This window comes from Pseudopodoces humilis, chromosome 16, assembly GCF_049639895.1.
Source record: "Pseudopodoces humilis isolate 2021_Gansu_Grassland_sample_001 chromosome 16, ASM4963989v1, whole genome shotgun sequence".
Taxonomy (NCBI): domain Eukaryota; kingdom Metazoa; phylum Chordata; class Aves; order Passeriformes; family Paridae; genus Pseudopodoces; species Pseudopodoces humilis.
The window spans coordinates 10301596-10323040 of record NC_142215.1 but is presented as its reverse complement, the minus strand read 5'-3'; the positions used below and the strand labels follow the sequence as shown (position 1 = coordinate 10323040).

At 38.7% G+C, this 21445-nt stretch overlaps 1 protein-coding gene across 1 annotated transcript in view; it reads left to right on the top strand.

The window, feature by feature from the left end:
- The window catches only part of GALK2 (galactokinase 2), a 46591-nt gene extending 38795 nt beyond the window's left edge, over positions 1 to 7796 (top strand). Inside the window, exons 9-10 of the mRNA XM_005521517.3 lie at positions 445 to 646; positions 7423 to 7796. Coding sequence (XP_005521574.2) covers positions 445 to 646; positions 7423 to 7630 — 410 coding nt within the window. The 3' untranslated portion in view covers positions 7631 to 7796. The remainder of the gene's footprint in view (positions 1 to 444; positions 647 to 7422) is intronic.
- The last annotated feature ends 13649 nt before the right edge of the window (positions 7797 to 21445 follow it).

Sequence of the window (21445 nt, the reverse complement as noted above, 5' to 3'; positions counted from 1 at the left end):
CACACAAGGCCCTGGGCCAGCAGGTGCTGGCTGACAGCTGCCTGCAGGGCACTGGGGACCCTCCAGGTGTTCTCCTGCCTCTGTTCTGCTGCTATTTGAAAACCTGAAAGCTTTAGATTAATGCCCTAATGCTGTCACTGCCAACCCTTGTGCTTCTGCCTTGCCTCTGCAAAGTAAGAGGAGAGACTGAGCCTGTTCAGTGGCACAGCAAATAACCAGAGCATGTGCATGAAGCTGTCAAAATGAAAAAAGATGTTTACATTGCATTTTGATAACCTCTAAACTTTATTTTTATTAGGGCTTTTAAAGAAGATGTAGGTGAACTTTTGCAGAAGACTTTCAGCCTAGAGAATTCTCATATAAATTGCTAAAAAAACACAGTTCTGTTATGTTTTTGTATGTTGCTTTTGTAGTGAATAATAATGCAGTTTTCTTTTTGTGTAGTTTCCACCTTTAAGTTATACCAGCGTGCAAAGCACGTGTACAGTGAGGCTGCCAGAGTGCTGGAATTTCAGAAGATTTGCAGTGAAGCACCTGCCAATGCACTCCAGCTGCTGGGAGAATTAATGAAGCAGAGCCATATCAGCTGCAGGGAGATGTATGAGTGCAGCTGTCCTGAACTGGATCGCCTGGTCGACATCTGCCTGTAAGTTCTGACCACAAAGAAGAGTAATGGTCTGTGGAGAATACGGTTCGAATTGAGGAGAAAATATGACATCCTCGGCTATTGCAATCCTAAAATGAAAGTATTCTTGTCTCTTACAAAATTAATCTCCTGCAGGGACATTACATGGTCAATTGTTTCCCTGCTGACATCTGTGTAATACTTTCAGATGAAAGCTACGGTTTATGGCTTTATTACAGATTTTGCTTTTGGACTGACTCATCGTCACAAGTCTTACGTTAGACTGTTGGTTACCCTTTTTTAAGTTGCAGAAGTCATAAGTGGTGTTCTTAAAACATCATCTTACTTGTTCTATCTGAACTGTTACTTTTTCTCTGTTTCTTCAAATTATAGCATCATAGAATGATTTGAGTTGGAAGGGATCATCATGTTCCAACTCCCCTGCTATGGGCAAGGACACCTTGCACCAGACCAGGTTGCTCAGAGCCCCATCCAACCTGGCCTTGACCACTTCCAGGGATGGGGCATCCACAGTTTATCTGGGCAACTTACTCCAGTACCTTACAACTCTCATGGGAAAGAGTTTCTTTCCAATATCTAATCTAAATCTACCTTTTTCATGTTTCTTAACTATTTCAGTACTGCTGCCACAGGAGTTCCAGGGTGTAAGCAAGCTGTTCTACAACCTCAGGTTGTCTTAGAATTACAATGAAATGTAGTGAAATGCTATTTGCATTTTTTCAATTAAAAAAATAAGTTGTCCAGTATATCAGATAGTTGGACAGCATTTCACTGTTTAAAAAATGACTGTGCTGTTACAGGGGGCTGACACTTTGCTTCTCTCTGTGCTATCTGAACTTTCCACATATAATTAAGTCCCCGTCTCTGCCCCAGCATTATTCTTTCAGCTGTGATCCCTTTCTAACTCAGTTTGGTTGTGAGGAAACAATCTCAATTCTAAAGCAATTCAATTCCCTGAGTGCCATTTTGTCCCTTCTCTTCTCCCACACACAGGCTGTTGTGGTATCAGGCTGTTTCCATGACTCAGCTACAGGGGATGATGAGATCTGGTACAAGCGTGTGTTAATCTACAAAGTAAGAACAAGTACTGAGTACTCACATCCTACATAGCATTTCATCCCTCCCACAGGGTCAGCATCAAACAATGTACACATTTCGGTCTTTCTTTATTTCTCTTTTTCTGGTATATTTAATCACTGGACAGACATTTGATGCTAACTTTGATCTAAATTCAGTGCCTATATAAGGAATTTAGTGGTTGGTGATCATTTTAACAGGGGCTGGGGGAAACAGTTGCCCACCTGGGCTGTCTGTCCTCTACTCCATCCTTGCCTCTGCCCCAGCCATCCTGTCCCAGCTGCTTCCCACCATTCCATAATGACTCCCTGGTGATGCCACCCTCATAACTTGCGCCCCTAATTGTTCCTCCTTCTCCTTGGAGAAGGGTGTGCTTAGTTTAGGAAACTGCCCTAAGCCAGAGCATTACTGCCCTGCAAGAAGGGAAATGTGGGGTGACACAAGTGTTTGCAGGTCTGAGGTCAAGAAATGTTGTTTCACTATCTTTTAGAAGCAGATATCCCGTCTTCTTGCTACATCTTTTCAGTCTTGAAGAAAATAAATGGCTTCAATTTGAAGTTAAAAAAATTAAATAATTAATACCTTACCACCTTTACCAGCTTTTTTTTTTAAATTAACTGAGAAATTAGTTTGGCTTAGAATGAAAATATAAATTTTACAAGCATGCAGTTTACCGTATACTTTTTTCTTCTGCACTCATGGATTTTTTAAGTTGCAGTACCCACTTATCAGGTTTGTAAATCAATAGAGTACAGCATATGATTATTTAGGTGAGTGTGATTTCTTTTGCAGACAAGATGGAATGGCCTCTGAGGCAGAAACCTACAAACCTAAAAACTGAACAAAAGACTTCTGGACATTGACAGATTATTTTTCATGTGGGATACACGTGCTGTGCTAAAACAAAGCAGCCTGATTGCCACTGGACAGACTGATAGCAACTGAGCAGAACAAATTTTGATTCTTCTCTTGGGACCCAGTCCAGGGTGTAACTCCCAGGCTGTGTTCAGTTTATTGTATCACACAGTGATCACATCACTGTGACAGTGACACAGTGACAGTGAACTCAGCAGGGCAGTTCCACCAGAGTTATCCCAGCTGCTCAAATAGAACCGCTGATCCGAGTGTGAGAGGGGATAACTATCTCCAGGGTCAGCTGAAGACAGAAACTGAGCTGTACTGAATTACCAATGATCTTGGGCAACAAAGTCTTGATCCCATGCAAGGCATTGGCACTGCCTGTTCTGAAGCACCACTGGCAGGGCAGGAGCCTTTAATTAACACATGCATTGCTTTAGGTGCAGTAACTGCCCAGAGCTGGTGCCTCAGTCAGTGGCGTCCAATGACTGCACTTGGCACAGCTGAGGAACCCATTCTGACAGGGCCTGTTCTCAGAAAAGCTGGAAGGAAACTGTTGGGCCCTGTGCAGGGGAAGACAAGCAGGTACAACTTGGCCAGAAGTGCTCTGCAGTGTGGAGTTACCTGTGCCACGTTGCAGTGAACCAGCGAGGATGGCAGGGACACCCTCTTGCAGCAGGAAGCTCAGCATGGGAATGGAAACTGTTCCCCATTTGTGCTGAGCTCTGTGCTTCCATGGTGACACAGCTCCAGCTCAGGCAGGGGGACACTGGCTGGCAGGCAGGAACACAGCCACAGTACCAAAAGGAAAGCAGTAGTTAGGATTTTTCTAAATTAAATTAAAATTCATCAGAGCATTTCAGTTCCAGGGAGCAAAATATAAATAGAAAAGGGAAAAAGTGATGTGTGTGCCCATGTTACATCAGATTCCTGACTTACCAGCAGAAGAGCCCACAGTATATGATGGGCAGTGCTAAGTACCACAGTGGAGTGTCATTCACGTGGAATGATCTCAAATTTATATATTAAAATTATTTCATGTGGGACTTTTTATTTGTATTCTTTGCACAGAAAAAAGTAAATTGTTTGTTCATTGTTCTTTGCAGTCTTGTCTCATCAAGAATATTTCCTAAGAAAGGCATCTTTCTTCCCTAGAAGTTTAGTATTAAATCTTTTTCTGATTTAGTAATTAGAATTCTAAAAGTTTATAGCTATTTTGGATTAATGCTGCTTAAGCCAGCATCTAATTTTTGGAAAAAAGGTCTTAACTTTTCTTAAGTTGTACATTAAAAAGCCTAGAAAATATAAAATCACTAGTCACTCTAGGAAGGCTTGGCTGATGTGATTATAGAAATGGCCAGAACTACATAAATTACATTCTTACTTGCGATGATATACAGCTGCCCTGTAACTTTCAAAAGCTTTTCCAAAAATGCATTCCACAGAATTGCCTGAGTCTACTGCCACTCTCTCCTTACAAGGTTTAAACTGTGAAGAATTATCTGCATATCCAGATGTTTTCTGTTTTGCCTAGATCTTTATGTTTTACTGTATAACCTCTGCCAAGAAAGAAAGAAAGGGATCCATACTTGCTGTGGTTTGTAGTGCTGAAAACTGTAACCACAAGTTGGTCAGTTGTTTTTTTCATTTGCAAAGACTGAAGACTTGTGCTTTCTCTAACTCACTTCATCCTGCTAGTAGCTGGTTTACCTGTTAGTCTTCTAAAGCAGGTAACACAGCAGATTCATTAAACAATCAAGGGACAAAATGTGGGATGTGAGCTCCTAAGTAAGTTAGGTACACTTGAAAATCTCTCAGTCCTTAGTTTTGCACGTAACTTACTTTCCTTTTCTTATTCTCCATCTTTTGGTGCTATAAATCCTGATAGTTTTTGTGTTCCCAGCCATGCCTCTTACATGACAGACAGCTAAATCCTCTGTGACCACTTTTAAAAAATACAGATTGTACCTTACATCCAGTGCATTACAATAGCCAACACAATTTTGCATTTTATCAAGACTTTTAGCATTTCCACTGATGATTTTCTTAGAGCTGCAGAGCCTGCAGCATTAATGGCATAATTTGAAATTTCAACAAAGCCAGAAACACTTAAAGATGCTATTCAAATGCAAACTATAAACTACAAAGCAGAATTAGCACAATCCTCTCCATTTATATATTTAAATCTTACCATGTTAACTCCATGCTTTCTGAAAAGCTATTTCATAATTTTAAGTACTTCAAATTAACAATATTGCTCTGGGTTTTTTTCACACCTTAAAAGCACAGTTATTTTTAAAATGGACTACTGCCATGTCCTGCCTACTGTTTCTGTACACCAGACTATGGGATTTCCATTCTTATTCCCTTCTTTTATTCTTTTACTCTTCTTTCCTTTGCTGCAGTACTCATATGTTTACTCTCATGTACACCCCCATAAGCAAATTCTCTTTGTGTTCAGTGAAGACTGGAACAAGATACATAAACACTTCCAGAAGCAAAGGCCAGAACCTGGGACTGGGAGCTGAGTGCCCCCAGCACTGGGCTGCAGGCACATTGCCCTTCTCCCTGCACTCCGTGTTGTGGTGCTGCAGGGCCCAGCAGCGCACAGAGCCTTTCCCACACGTGAAATCCTCACCTCCCACTGCACAGGTGAGCTCCCCATCCACAGGATTGTCTGCTCAGACGGCTCTTCAAAAACCGTCTAGATGCCAGTGCACAAGAAGAGTGTCTGGCCAGGAATCCCACTTTACCAGAGGGGTCCAGCTTAGTATTGAACTGATTAAAACTTTAATGAGGCAGTTTCAGACCTGTTCCAAAGACAACATCCTTGTGTTTGATCTAGATACCCCAGGCACCACATCTCCCGCAGACACAGAATGAGGTGCTCCCTCCTGGATCCAGGTAGTATGAGGTACCTGTTTTTCAGATGGTGCAGCACTGCCCATCAGGTTCCTCAGCAGCCTCAAGTGGCTGCTATCACCACATTTGACACTGTTAAGCCACAGTATTTTGAAACACAGTGACTTCAGCTTTGCAACAGGCATATTTTCTGTCTACTTTATGCTTTATTTCAACTAAGTATTCAAAAATGACTCAGTAAAAATGAGACATGAGCATGACCACAGAGAATTATGAAATCAATAAAAGGTTCAGAACTATTCTGAAGGGATTTCAGTTGCCTACCAAAATAAAAGGCAGACATCATCTGAAATATGAAGTTCTGTCTGAGGTAACAGACCAAATGAGTACAGACAGTTGATTTTACAGATTCTGAAAAGTGGATTGGGCCTTATAAAGTCAATGGGAATTTCCTTATTGATTGCAACTGGGACTGGATTGGATCCTGCTCATTTTAGGAGGTTGCTCCATGGACTAGAAACTACCATTGCATCAGAAAATGAGTGGCTTACAGGAATAACAATAAGTAAAATAAAACACCAACAGGAAATGCAGAATGAACATAAAATGGAGTCAGTATGAAGGGTGACACCACACAGACACACTGAAGGAAGTGTTTCTGTTCAAGAAGAAATGTGTGTTTAGAATCAAACACATATGCAAGTACTTGCTTGAAATATGACCTAAACCTCTACTAACCCAGCACTACACCAGATTCATTTAACATAAAATGCACACATGAAAATTTACAACAGCTCACTCCAAATGAGCTGTCATTTTCCAATGCTAGTCACATGATGTTGTCTCTCCCTCTAACATATTCTAGGGCTGGTCAGTCTCTCTGTGCAAGGCTATTGGAAACACATCAAAAGTATTTGTTAATAAATCAGATTAGATCTTCCACAAGAAAAAGATTTCAGATGAGTTTTTTAAATCTGACTGGTTCTATTCTCACTAGGTTAGAAAAAGCCCCAAAGTAACTTATTGCATGGTATTTTTCTATTTTTTCTGAGTCTAAGCAAAGATCAGGAACACAGGTAAGCAAACTATTGAAAACAATTCTAAATTCTAATCAGGTGGCATCTGAGTCTTGCAGCATAACAGCATGGGATTTGCTCTAGGACATTTCTAGCAGGCCAATGTCATGAGGCTGGGAATGGTTTATATTTTGCATGTCATTTATTTGTCATTGTTCTTTCTGTTCGCACTCTTCATTAAGAGCATTTTTTTCCTTTTGGGATGACATTCATACTTTACCTCTACTGCTGTCAGTCTTAAGTTCATGAGGTTCCTCTGAAGAGAGATCCCCAACTCAGTCCATTCAGCATGAACAGAAGTTTATGTGAGTTTATTTATACAGAGTGCAGTGACTATGACTTCTTTGAGTCTCTGAACTCTCCTTTTCTTGACTGGTACGCTCAGCGGTCCTGCAGAAGCCTGTGAATCTTCAGCATGGTTTAGATCTGTCCTGGAAGAATAGAGCTATTTGTCTTTGCCACATTAGAAAATGGCTTGCATGCCTACATCCTGTGCAATTAGTTTATGAACCCTCTTTTGTTATTTTTGTCATGTATTTCTGTTTTCACTTCTGATGTCTTATGAATGTTGCTAACACAATTCCTTTCTTCTCCTGCTTTCTTCATCTCAGCTGCGCTGTGATCCTAAAAACAGCTGATGCTGGAGCATTACAAAACAGGGGGACTTTTGGAACTGACAGAAATGACTATATTGCAGTTTAAAGAGTCAGCACTTTTATTTGGTCCAAAAGGGTAACTGCAAACTGTTGTACTATTACATACAAGCAAGTGAACATCAGAAAAGTCAGATTACATGGGAATACTCAAAATACATCTCAGTTTTTCATAAAAAATTTATATATGACAAAGTACCTCTTTTTGGTTTATTTTACATTATTTTTTTCCCCTGTTATTTTCTTTTAGGCAATTTGGGGCCATTGGGTCACGTCTGACTGGAGCTGGATGGGGTGGCTGTACTGTGTCAATGGTGCCTACTGACAAGCTGAACACTTTCCTAAAAAATGTAAAAAAAGCTTATTACCAAACAGATGGCCAAAGGTTAGCAGTGGAAAATAATAGTCTGTTTGCTACCAAACCTGGAAGAGGAGCTTTGGTTTTTGTTGAGGCCTGAAGAACGTAAAAATTTTAAAGAAACTATGTAGAGCATGTAGAACTGGCAGTACTTCCCATGCCACAGTACATGAATGCTTTTTCTGGTTTGTATTGTAATGAGCAGTTGCTATTATCAAAATGTATTTCTGAAGAAGCAATTAAAAGAAAATTCTTTGATTAAAAAAGTCTTTTTTCCCCCATATAAAATATATCTTTCAGTATAAATATTGATTTACTAAAACCTATTGACAGGGAAAACTGAAATTGAAATAAAGACGGTGATTTGTTACAGTCTCTCTTTGACTGTAATAAAAGACCAGGTGTGCCATGAGCTGCCTCAGTGGAGGGAGGGGACCTCAGGGGAGGGCAGTTCAGTGCTTTTTCTCTTCAGGCTGGACATTGTTTTGTTTGGAGTGTTCTGTAAAAAAGGAAGATTAAACTGAAGCATTCAAAAACTTGGAAGGACCTTAATAAACATTTCAAGCTTTCTACTGTCCACAAATAGGATAATTACTGTTATAATTAATGATAATACTGATAATAATGATATAATTAATGATAATAATGATAATAGGAAGAGTGCCTGCAGGCCAAGTAAAGCATTAGGAATACATAGGACAGCTTTTCTCCTAGCAATATTTCTTAGGTATCTTCGTGCAGGTATGAAAAAGTTTCAACAAAAATGAATGCTATTCCTGAGTTGTAAGATATGACAACCTAAGTGAATGAGCTAACAATGAAGCAAAGTTGGATTTTGAGTTATCCAAACACCATATTCGCATGCTTGAGTCCCAGCTGCACATCTACATCATAGAACATTTGCATTTTATGCAAAACTATTATAGAGGACTAAATATGAGCCACTGACCATGTGAAAAAGCAATTCAATTTTATAAGGAATTTGAGAGAATTTACTCAGTTGAACTAAGCAAAAGTAAGTTCTAGGTAGGACCAATGGAAAATGTCATTGACATCAGTGACAAATTCTGACCTTGCTATCACTTTCTACTCCTGCCATCCCCTGTAACTGCTCTGTCAGAACAGACCCACAGTTCATAACCTGCCTCCTCAGCAGGAGAAATGGTTCTGATTGCAGAAAGGGGAGCGTATATCAGGATCCTCCAAAGATGTCCTAACCCTGTTCCCAAGGGGGAAGTCAAGCTCTTGCACAAACTTCCACTTCTCTGCTCTCTTCAAAGAAAACCAAAGAGAAGATTTGGTGGTGTCACAGCCCTTACAGCCATAAAAGACAGCAAGAGTTGGCCCTGGGCACGTTTTTGTGATGCTAAGCACAAGTTAATGTCCAGAAGTCTGCATCAAATTAGAGATCGCTCAGATTTTCTGTACATTACCCATGCTACTTCAGGCCAAACCCAAATTCTCAGAGGCTCCTAATTCTGTGGGAAGATTGCCAAATCTGAGCACAGCAGATGAACGACAGCCAATGCAAACTACCAGATCTCTTCAGGAACCTCAGAGGGGAATGTCATGGCAATAATATCAGTAGAGAAGATCTCTTATTTCTAACAACCAGGAAAAGTGGAACAGAGTGCTTGGGTCAAGTAAATCAAGACTGAAGAGTAAAAGGATGGGCTCTGGGCACAAGGGGAGGAGATGAAAATACGATTCGGAGGGAGGACAGTTAAAGGGATACATGTAAGAAGGAGAAAGCAAAGGAGAGGGGAAACAGTTCTGAACAATTGGCAGATTACAGAACTGGCTAACCTTAAACATTCCCTATTGCCATCTTTGAATTTGTAACCTATTTGTAATGTACAGTAGATATACATACATTCAAATAAACCTGTAAATATAGGACCTCAAAAAGAAAAAAAAAGGTATCTTCAACAATGTTTAAGATAACCACAGATATTTTGAAGAAAATAATGCTCTCCTCCAGCTCAGGGGTTTGGGTACCCAGAGAACAACTGCTCTTATTATTAATGCCTTCTCTGCTTCAGTCTTTAAGTACCTCAGGCGCTTCCTCATCCTTTGTCACTATGTTTCCCCCTGCACCCAATGAAGGTTAGCACAAGCTATGCTTATTCCTGGAGTGTAATTTTATCTAAGTCCCGACTGTAATTCATTCAATCACGAGTTTAATCTTAGTGTGTGGTAAATGGGCTCTAAACCTTTCCAAAAGAGATCTGGAATGGAGACACTGTTAGACATCCGGGTGCAGCATCACTGCCTGGTGCCGTGTTAATACTCTGTATTATGGTAATCCCATTGACATGTACATCTTCATCACTGCATTTGCTGACTGTGTCTCTGTACACAGGAACATGCTCATCCTCAGAAATAGCATGAGAGCAATTTTACCATTCACTCGATGGGAGGGGATCATGACCGTGTATTTGACGTTTGCTGTCTTGGACACAGCACACACACACACACACAGACATATGGCAACCTAATATACAATAATTACTTACATAACATTTTTGGGAATATTGGTTTCTAGTTAATATGATCTGAATGCCAACTTTTATTTTAGCAACTGCTGAGTACTTAGTCAGTCTAATCCTTCTGAAATTCCTCTCTGAGTCCATGTGTCTCTTTAATAACATCTTGATAAGTTGGAGCAACTGCTGCACTACAGCTTCAGTCAAGTGAAAGATTTATATTTTCAGCTAACTACAACACTTACGTGTGTGCTAAATCCCAACCAGATCTAGTTAAAGATGCACACCATTCACAAGAGTATACTAGTCTAAAAAAATATACCTTGAAAATCATACCTGTTCTGGGCAGGACTGAAGCAGTGCTCCCTGATTCTTGTCTTAAAAGGTGCATCAAGAAAAAATGAACTCTATAGAAGAACTTACACTAAAAAGTATCAGTAGTGTGAAAACTGGACTGGTAAGACAATGTCATAAAACCTGTGAATCATGCAGCACATTAAATTAATTTTGACATTGAAGGCTAGGTATTGATAAGAGAGACTTGTTCACAATGCAGAAAGGACTACAGTGGGGAATGTACAATGAACTGCAAATTGCTTGCTGTGATACAGCCCTGTTTGACAGATTTTCCCAGTGCACAGAGAACTGGCAGATGAAGCACTGCCAAGCAATGCTGGCGACACATCTGTCCTCCCTCAGCTCTGCAGTTCAGCCAGCTCTTTCATCAAATGCTCTTCTAAGATTCAATATCTCATAAAATAGAGACAAGAGATTAATTCTGGTACTGATCTTATCTCTTGTACTTTGCCCTGTGCTTTTGGACTTGTGTCACAAGTAATTGAGATTCTCTGAGACACGACAGGCCACAGGCTCCCCTGCCAGCCCTGGGTTTACAGAGACAGCTGTCACTGTGCCCAGGGCAGGCAGTGCCACCTCCCCCGCAGCTGGCCCTGCCCTGGACTGCAGCGCTGCCCTGCCTCAGACAGCAGGACACAGCTGGGGCTGCTGCACTGCCAACCGCTGCTTCTTGAGCACGTGTTTTTCCTCAGATCACCTACGATCGTTTGACCAGTTAAACCTGTGGGTGAACATTTTCTGGAGCTCCTGAAGCCTCTGTAGGTTTGGTCACTGATTTCAGCATAATGTGGATTTACCCAGCCTATAGTCCCTGCAAACAGTACAAGCAATACAATAACAAGTAGTGAGAGTTTGCACAGAGAGCTAATGTGACCAAATCTCGTGAGTAATTTAAGGCACTCAGACCAAATTCATCAGAGGTGTCAGACCTAGTAATGGAAAAACTGTAGACAAGTGAAAAACGTTTAAGCTTCAGATGAGAAGACATTAAGGAGCGTTCAGAATTAATTATCATTAAAATGCTTGAGATTGATTTCCAATAGCAGTCCTTCCTTTAGAATCAACAAACTGATGAGGATTCATACAAAAGCACTGGATATTCATTGGATTTAAAGTCTAATGCATTTTGAGAACTGCTGTCATCTAAACCATTTTTTGTTGGCCAAAATTACATGTTAATATTAAAAGGAAAAAAAAAAATTATCTTCCCATTAAAGCACAACTTTTTGCACTTGGCACATGGGGATCAAATAACTCAATAAAGATTAGATGTACTTCAGACTGAAATACAACCAGTGCCCAAGCAGCTGTCTTCTTTCCAGCCAAGCTGTGTGTGATTAGAGGTGGGAATAAAAATATATTCTATCAGCCAATGATCAAGTCAGATGTGTGGGGTTCTTTTTTTAAAATCCAAATTAATTTTTCAAGGGAAAACCTTGAAGCAGGTTTGTATGAAGCTCTTACAGCAATTCCTCAGGAATATTATTAAATACCTTATTTTTTGCCAAATTCCATATGGTGGAAGGTTTTATTCATGTTGTTCTACATTTTCTGGTTTCTTATCTGTCCCTCATGTGACAAATACATGTATTTATTTTTGTTGGCTGAGCTGTTCTGACATAGAGCAGAATTTTTTAATTGTGTTCTACTGATTGATTATCAACAGAATTAAATTGTTCTGATTAAATGCTGAAGAATTTTCTACTGACTTTCTCCCTGGGAACATTCTTTCTTGTCTCCTTCCTTTTCAGGTTTCTATCTAGAAAAGAATTCAGACAAGACCCTGTACTTGAGGAAAAAAAAAACCTCAAAATCAGAGCACCACTTTTAAACATCTATAGCAGCTTCAAGAATAAGTTTTTTTATGAAGGGCTGAACCTAAGTTTATCTAGGAACATAAAGCTCTAACTCTCATAGCTGAATTTAAAAATCTAACCAAAAACGAGCTAAAATCAGAACCAAAAATGTCCAGCAAGGATTTACAGAACTTCTGTCAGATTAAGTTAAAACTCCACAGCTGAATCATAAACTTAGTCAGAGCCAAATACTAACTGAAGGAAAAAATTTGGGGACAAAGGGTTAAAGGTCAAGGGAAAAATACCTATTGGGCATTTATTCAAGTTAGTTATGGTCAGGCCTTGACCCTACAAATATATCCAATCAAATTCCTCTGCAATCTTTCCACAGCCAATCTATGTCAGTAGCAGAATAGATGAGGATCTTTGAATAGTCGTGATTTTAAATATTTTTTTATTTTTTTCATTTCTTTTCAGAAGGCCATTAGAGAGAGTGAATGAGGGCCTGGGCAGCTTTTGTTTCTGAAGATCTATAACCCGATGATGGCCAGCAGGGAGAGAGGGGTCACGGGCTGCAAATGATTTTCAATACTTCCTCTAGAGGGAATAGGATGGTTTCTGGGAGCTGCTTCAGGAGATGGACCTACAGGCCTCTCACTATTGTTACTGAAAACCTTCAAAATTTATTGTCCTGCCTGAAAGTCATAAAATATTTAACTTTCTTGATTATAAGATTGCAGTGGTATGCCTTCCTAAAGCTGATTCTTCATAAAACTAATTAAATGGTTAAACAAATAAATTTTTTTTGACAGAACAACACAAGGGGGATTTCAGTCCCTTGCACTGCTCTGAGTGCCCTCCTTTCTCCCTGCCTTAGCTGTGCTCATTCAGCAGGAACAATTGGGTTGGCTGCTCTGGAAGTGAGGGCACAGCCATGCCAGGAAATGCACAGCAGCCTCTCGAGCTCAGCTGAGGGGCACAGAGGGGGTTTGCACAGCTCTCCCCCATCCCAAGGAAAATGGCAGTGACTTCACAAGCTCTTTCTGGCGAGCCTAAAGGTTTTGGTTAGCAGAGTTTGAATCTCAACTATCTGCTTTAGCTCCACTAATGAGATTTATTTTATTTCTATGTAGGTGGTCTTTTATTTCTTAAATGCAATTAGCATACAGTTGTTGCCTGATGGTTTTATTTATTTTTGAAAGTGCCGACTACTGGACTTGCTTTCATAGTTCTCACATTTCCAGAATTGACTTTTGTGCTCCACAAGCCTATTTTCAGGAAATATTTTGTAAGAGGGATGATATTTTGAACTCTACTTTTAAGGCTGCAAAAGCTGCTTTTTTCGTTCCTTTGTCTGTTCATTAGGGGCCATCTTTAATTCCTAGATGTGTTTTTTGGAGTCAAGTTTGTTTCCTTTGAAACATACCATGAAAACAAAACATAAAACAAACTTTCAGACTTTAGGCAAAGTTATATGTTTATTTTATGAGATTATATGCTATATAAGGTTTCAGGTGGGGCACTGAAATTTACATATTTGTCCCTTTCTAGGTTTTCTCTAAACACTTCCTGACTTGTTCATTAGCTGCCTTTTGGTCATTATTGCTCATTACATAAATGCATAAAAAACTATCTGATCTGCTTGGCTTCAGCTGTACAATAAATAGAAGGTTTTAGGCTTTTATTCAAACTATGAAAAATTTCAACATCCCCATTTCTTGAGGATGACATAGATGAGTGCTATGTAGCGTTTCCAACTCCTGAGCTGTATTACAGTCTTGATTTTTGTGATTAATGAATTTATAATTTATACTCTCAAAAAAGAAAATGGAACATTTTTGAAAATCAACATCATGCATATTGCAAACTACAATAAACATGTCAGCAAAAGTGGATATACTAACAGTTTATGGTGGCCAATTTGCTACTTTATTCTTTTTTATAAATGGACAAATTATGACTGCCCATTGTGGTCACATTAAAGGGAGAATGGTGTGGAAATTTCTGTTCTCAATAAACCCATAAAGAAGTGGACAAAACTCATTTTTAGACAGAGTTGTGCCCATAATGTGAATAGTCACCTAAAATCTGCTGAGAAAAACATAATCAGTTTCACAAGAAGTCTAAAATTTTCTTTTTATCCCATTAGTCAGCCTAATAACAAGTTTTACAATTTGTCCTTGTGAAGTTCATAAAAACAATGACAAATATAAAAATGCCACACTGAAAGTTGAAAAAAAATAATTTTTCCACTCTTCTATATGATATTGCGAAATTTGTTGAAGTCAGTGAAGTTTAACTACCATAACACAAACTGACCTCTGCATTCACTGAATAAGGGCTGTCCTGTTGTAACAGAAGCTGCTGAGATTTTACAAGCAAGCTGAGGCGTCCCTATGCTGAATATGCTGAAAACCAGTGGCAAACTGGTTTTCCTTTAATGTGTTGTGTGCAAACTCTTCAATATACAGAAAACCAAAGTGCTAAGAATCCCTTGAGAAAAGGTTTCAGAGAAACTCAAGTAAGTGTTCATTAAATCCTCCAAAAACATTGCAATTAAAGAAGTTCTATGTGTGTCAGGGAAAGAATTGAATTAATTAGCAAATCTTTGCTTGTGAAAACTCTTTGTTTTAAGATAAAAAGAACAAAGGGCTTTGACTATCTGTACCACAAAACAGATAAGTCCTTTCTACATTCAGGATACATGCCAGATAGAAATATGTCCAATTTCAGAAAATACTCTAAGCTTCCTCAAAATTTATAGATGTTTGGATCCAAAGACTATAATTCAGGGCAATAATAGAACCAAGTCCATATATAAAGCTAGAATCCAGATATAAGAAGAGTTTTGTTACATTCTGGGAAGTTTGATTTATGTTTCTCATTCAGCCTAATTCCCCAAAAATCTAACAGAAATAAAGTAATCAAGCTGAAATGCAGTCTTACTTCAGACATTTTAAATCATAGGTTAAAGGATAACAAGATGAGGAACCAATCAAACCTTTTTTCTGTATTTTTAAGTTTCTGTCTTTTAGGCAAACCACTTGCTGAGATTGTCTGCATTACTGTGGTCTGTCTCAGTCTAGAAAAGAGAAAACTGTCCCAGCTATTGTGGATCATAGCAGAAAAAGGAAACAAAATAAATGGGTGAGACTTGAGTAATGCATTCTTCTCCTCCCTGCCCCAGCTGGTTTAAACCATCTTGGCAAAAACTTCTGAAGAAAGGTTTTTAAACACAATACAGGTTGGTCAGGGAGTCCCAAAGGATCTCGTTGTTTGTAAACTTGAGTACAATTACTCTTCAAGTCAAGGGATATGACACAGCATTATCAGTATTGTGAGCATGAAGAAAGTAGGAGATACAGGATTTTGACCACTGAATTCTGAGGAGCACAGAGATGCATTCAACTCTGAGCCAATAGAAGAGGGCTGTAAAAATGGAAGAAATGTCAATAAAGGATATTTTCAAACTCAGAAGACTAGCAGAAGGGATGAAGAAATTCTACATTTATATTACAAAATATTTATATTGAGATTTTTTTTAAAACTAATTGTCTTTTTCACCAAAATGAAGTACTGTATTAATTAATGGTGATACCAGTATAAGAAGGGATGAGAATTTCTGGCAAAGATTGATGTCAATGATCTAATATCTTACAGGAGACCGTTCTCCATTTCAAGCAGAAAACCTGCAGATGGTAATAGGCATTGGAACGTAAACACCTGAGAGCCTGAGTTATTAAAAAAATTAATGCTGACTTTTGTGTACAGCTATTTAAGAAGAATCAAGGTGTGTGATAAAGTTTTATTAAGAATTAAACTAATGTATCACATTTTAAGCTGCAGTTTACTACAATCAGGCCCTAACCTTAATCTAGTTGATTCTTATCTCCAGCATAAGCATTTTCCTTTTGTGAACATTTAAAGCATTAAAATATATTAGAAAGGAAAACTGAAAAAAACCCATGTAAAACATGTAAAAAATGCCCAGCACAAATACGTTTATAAAAGGAAAAGTCCAACATAAATACAGCACTGTTCAAAACCTCTGATGGTATCACCTACACAACAAACTTAAAGATGATGTTCCCCTCTGGCTTTTCTGCATAGTTTTTTAAATATATCACACCTAATATTGCTGCAGCTGCCAGATCAGTAGAGAAAAGGAACACTTCATTGCTGAGTTTTAATTCAGTTACATTCATTGTTGTTTCCCCCCATAATCCTCTGTATTCTGTCAAGCATTTTATAACATAGTTTATAAATATTGACAGAATCACAGCTTTTGTTAGCCTGTTACCCATGGTATGATCCTTTAAATATCAGAAATATGTAAACCAAACCTCTGTTATGGCTTTGGATTCCTTTGGCACAGTATTTATATGTTCACAACATTCACTTATTTCTTCATCTGCCATATATTTCCTATCTTTAGGTTGATTTTTGCAAATTGAATCATCTTCTAACAAAAACATAAAAACCATACACAGCATTTTCTTGGTAATTTAGGATACACGTCACCCTTCAGTGAAATGCTAATAAACTAAATCTCCCCTTAGCACATTTTCCACACTTTTTTTCTTCCCAAACAAAATGCTCTGCAAAGAGATTTCTGTACAGATAAAGAATTGATTAATGAAAAACGGTGCTAAGAAAGTTATTTGATCCATTAAACACTAGCAATACAACACAGACTGGTATTAATAATCCTGGATTTCTGTGGTGGAAAAGAGTAGTCTTAGTTATCCAGTCTTACAAGGTGGGTGTCTGTCTGTCCCTACTCCACCTGCCTATGAAGGGAAAAGTAACTGTAAAGTAGAGGTGTGTGCAAAGCCTTCCAGTATCCAAAGGGACTACAGGAGAGCTGGAGATGAACCTTTTAGAAAGACAAAGTGACGGGACAAGGGGTAATGGCTTAAAGCTTAAAACAGAGAGGGCAGGTTTAGATTAGATAACAGGAAGAAATTCTTTCCTGTGTGCTGGTGAGGCACCAGAACAAGGCCAGGCTGGATGGGGCTTTGAGCAGGTGGGAGGTGTCCCTGCCCATGGCACAGGGTTGGAACTGGATGACCTTTCAGGCTGCTTCCAACCCAAAGCATTCTGTGACTGTGATTTTTGCTGTGCTCCATAAACAAATGTGGCACTCTGTGCAGTGCACAGGTCCCTGTGCAAGCCTTATGCTTTAAAGCTTCCCTTTAAAGGGATTCTTTTTTACTGTAACAAATGAATGAAATTATTACTGGACACATGGTATGCAAGCACAACATGTTGATAATTTTATGTAGATCTTCAGCAGCCTCTTGTCCATTCAGAAAAGCTGTTAAAGAAAAGCAAAGCTGTTCACTTCTTGAAGGTCCTCAAACAAACAAGCACGAGTTCTAACTTGCAGTTTTACAGTAAGTTGTCAGACATCCATGAAGACAAAGCCAGATCTTAACTGGGCAAGTACATCTTAGCCACAGGTTATAAAGCAGACACAGATGTACAAAACTATCAAGACAGGAAAACAAAAGTTTGGAAGAACAGTGAGAAAAGCTTTACATTTTTGCATAACAGGAAATCCACTGAACAAAAAAGAATTACAAATAACCACTAACATGTCTCATTTGCCTTAAAGAAATACAAAAGCTCCTAAAATGAAAAATAACATCATTGAAAAAGAACCACAAAATGAAGAATTTTGTTTCAAAAAATGTCTTTGAACACAGCAGCTCAGTGCACAGAGAAGATGATGGAGTTGAAGACAAAGAACTGCTAAAATAGAACTGAAATGAAAGCCAAGATGAAATAACCTCCTCAAGTTCTGATGCTGGCGAACACCATTCAATAAAAGTTTTCCAGCAATGACAATTATCCCATAGGGCTTCAAAACAATTTATATACTCACAAGAAGAATACGTGTGAGAACAATGTTCCAGATTGCTGAAAATTAGCAAGAGGGGGAAGGAGCCACCAAGCCCTTCCAAATCAATTAATTTGAATTCTTAGAAAGATCTTAGAAAAGGCCTGAGTTTCCAGATCTAGCCCAGGACTTTTTGAAACCCATAACCATAGAAACTCTTCAGCTCTAAAATGTGAGTGTAGGAAAGAAAAGGGATAATGTCCTGACTCAAACTGAATTATAATTTAATCTTTCTCACAATGTGGGGTTTGGAGACACGATATCTGGAATCTGTGTGCTACACAAAAATCTCCCACTACATGCAGAAGTGACATGCACAAAAAAAACCAATTCCATGGAAAGGTGCAGCAGCATGCAGGCAGACAAGGGTCTGAAAGGCTGATCAACAGGAGTAACAAATGTAGTCATAGGTGCAGGCTTTAGCTCAGGAGGAAAAACCCTCATACCAGAAACAAAGAAGATGAGGAACCCCTCTGTACTCTGACAGAGAACTGAGGACAGAAGTTGTACTGCCTATTAAAACCAGGAATTATCTCAAATCCTTGCAGTGCTCTCCTGTTGTGCAGCAGTTTCTCCCTAGGAAGAAGAAAGTGGGCAGAATGGAACAGGATCAGTAACCAACATGAGGCTAAAGAAAAGCTACTGTCATTAAAGAGTGTCGGATGATCTGACAGGAACAAAATAAGAAAAGTATGACAAAGAAGATGAACACTTTCTCCTCCTCCCTTGATCTTGAAAGAATCCCAGTTTACCAGGCTGAGAGACAGACAGAGGCAGCATCCAGCCCAGTTTGCCACTTAGTGAGAAGTGCAGTGGAAAAGTCACATCTCAGAGCATGGCTGAGCCCTGTAGCCTGACAAGTCAGTAACAAGGTCTTTGTTGACAAGACCTGGGTACAGTTTGGATCACTGAACATCTGTCAGAGAGAGGAAGGAGTGCAAGATCACCACTATTATCTGTTTTTTCCTTTACTGTAACCACCAAGCTCAGTGGTGCTGCCATCAAAGCACCCTCAGAGGCCACACAAATGCACCCAACGTTTTCCAGATTGTTAGCTCTTTATCTGATAACGATTCCAATTATGATTATTATGATTCCAATTGGATTTAAAGGACCTACATGTCTGAAAGCTGGCATTTTTCAAATTACATAATTTGATTTAACTAAATCCCACAAATTTCTCATTTCTGTTATATATGAGCGCTAGATATTCAAATCCTTCAGATATTTAAAACAAGATGGCCAGCATGTCAATGGGACTTATTTTATAACTCCTGTGACCTCACCCAACAATCCTTATGTGCAACACAAAAATAATAGCTCTGAGATTTATTCCTCTTCTTTTTACATTCCTTCACAGCAGACAAGTCCAGAAACCAATACAACAGACGTGTTTAAAAGGGTTAATAAGACTTAATTAAGACTAATCAGGAAAAGAAATATCCAGATTTTGATAAGCTTCTCATCAACAGCATTAACATTCACTTACAGCAATGGACAGTTTAACTAAAGGCACAATATACCCTGAAAAACCTCTTTTTTACTGATAGTAATACTTAGATTAAAATTAGCACAGCATGATTTTTAAATCCCAAATTGAGTCTGCAGAGAAGGCAGTTAAAAAAGGGAGGGTTCTTTTTTTATACTCACAAACTGAACAAACTTGATCTGGAAGTCATTAACAGATAATAAACATAACCTTCCCTCACTCACTCCCAAGATGCCATCTCTACAGTCACTTTTCAGCATATAGTTGTATTTTTACAACTTGTCATCCTACAGAGAAAAGCCTCACAGGATTTCATTTTCTCCAATTTCGCCCTTACTGGTAAGGAATTAGTGCTTTCTTTTCAACAGGACTCATTTCCTAACAAGGAAAAAAGAAGTGGCATGAAAGGAGAAGAAAAAATTTGGTTTGCTTAGTAAAAAGGTTATAAAGTTGTCTTTAGGATGACAAAAGCCATTCTGAAAAGAAAGTAAAAAATTAAAGCAGGTCAGGTTTAAAGTGAGCTTTGCCTCACACAGACACCTCATTCACGCAGCCCGTTATGGAACAGAATCATGGAGAACCAAAGGCAGCCACTACTTCTCACAAGATCTTTTCTTACAAAGGAAAAAAAAAAGTCTGTAAAAGCAGCTTTGGAAATTTTAAGCTATTCTTTCACAGGATGTATCTGCACCCTTTTAGTGTCCCAAACCAAATGGCTTCTTTTGTAAATGAAATTGTAATCTGGTTTTCTGCATCATCACTGGCCACCGTCTACTATCAGACTAGGCTTGGAGATGCACCTTTTTTAACTTTCCTAATAGAAAAATAATTAATTTGGAAACAGTTGTATTGATGGGCAAATTAAATAACTTACATAAATAGAATTAAACAAGCATTAAGGGTTTTATAGATGAGCGCCTGTTTTACTACATTAAGATCCACAATCTTTTGGTCATCAAAAAAAGCTGAAGAGCTTATCCTCACTATGTAAGGGTAAGGTTTTCTCACTGTGTAAGGGACACAAAATTTGATATAATGCAAACATCCCATCACCTGTTTCTCCTATTTGAAATTATTTACATTGCAGCTCCTGTGAGTCTTGGAGAAACACTGATTTGTTAAAGAAGGTAAGAACTAGTGACCCAAAGAATATTAAAGGGAAAGACATTCAGTACTGAAGAGAATAAGTGCAGGATTAGTAAACCACAAAGCATCAAACAGGGGCTGGAAATCCAAAAATTCAATGCTCAAGAAGAGACAAATGATAGAAGGATGTTTTGGAACGTAACCAGCACATCATTCTGACACAGTTTGAATGCAAAAGAACAACTTGATCAGCCATCAGATATGACTCAGTTCCTTTGAATCTTCTCAAACCCTTAAGAAAAAAAAAGAAGAGAGAAAAAGATGGCTTTCCAAACAAGCCTGTGGAGCCAAATCGTGCAGGCTCTGAATAAGAGTGGAACCACATAATTTAAAAATCAATAAAATTTGTTATCAGTTCCTTCTTACTGAAATGTAGAATCTATAAATTAGTAAGTCTGCTCATCAGCAGATGAAAAGACATTTAAAAAATCAAAATCAAGAAACTGAGAGTTTGTATGACTAACTGTCACCAGACACCTTAATGCTGCATCTGCTTTACTCTACTTGAAAATCTGAATTCTCTCAGCAGAACAAAAAATAAAACATAACTGGATTGTTTCCTGTTACAACAGAAGAATACAAGAATAGCTGTACTTGGTCAAACCAAAGGTACACAAAGCGCAAGATTCAATTTCCAGCTCTGACCAACATCGGATGCCTAAGGAAGACTAAGAACATGGCAAGTACATAGTGATATTTCCACAGAATTCTCTCTTGGCCACAAGCATTTTGTGGCTCA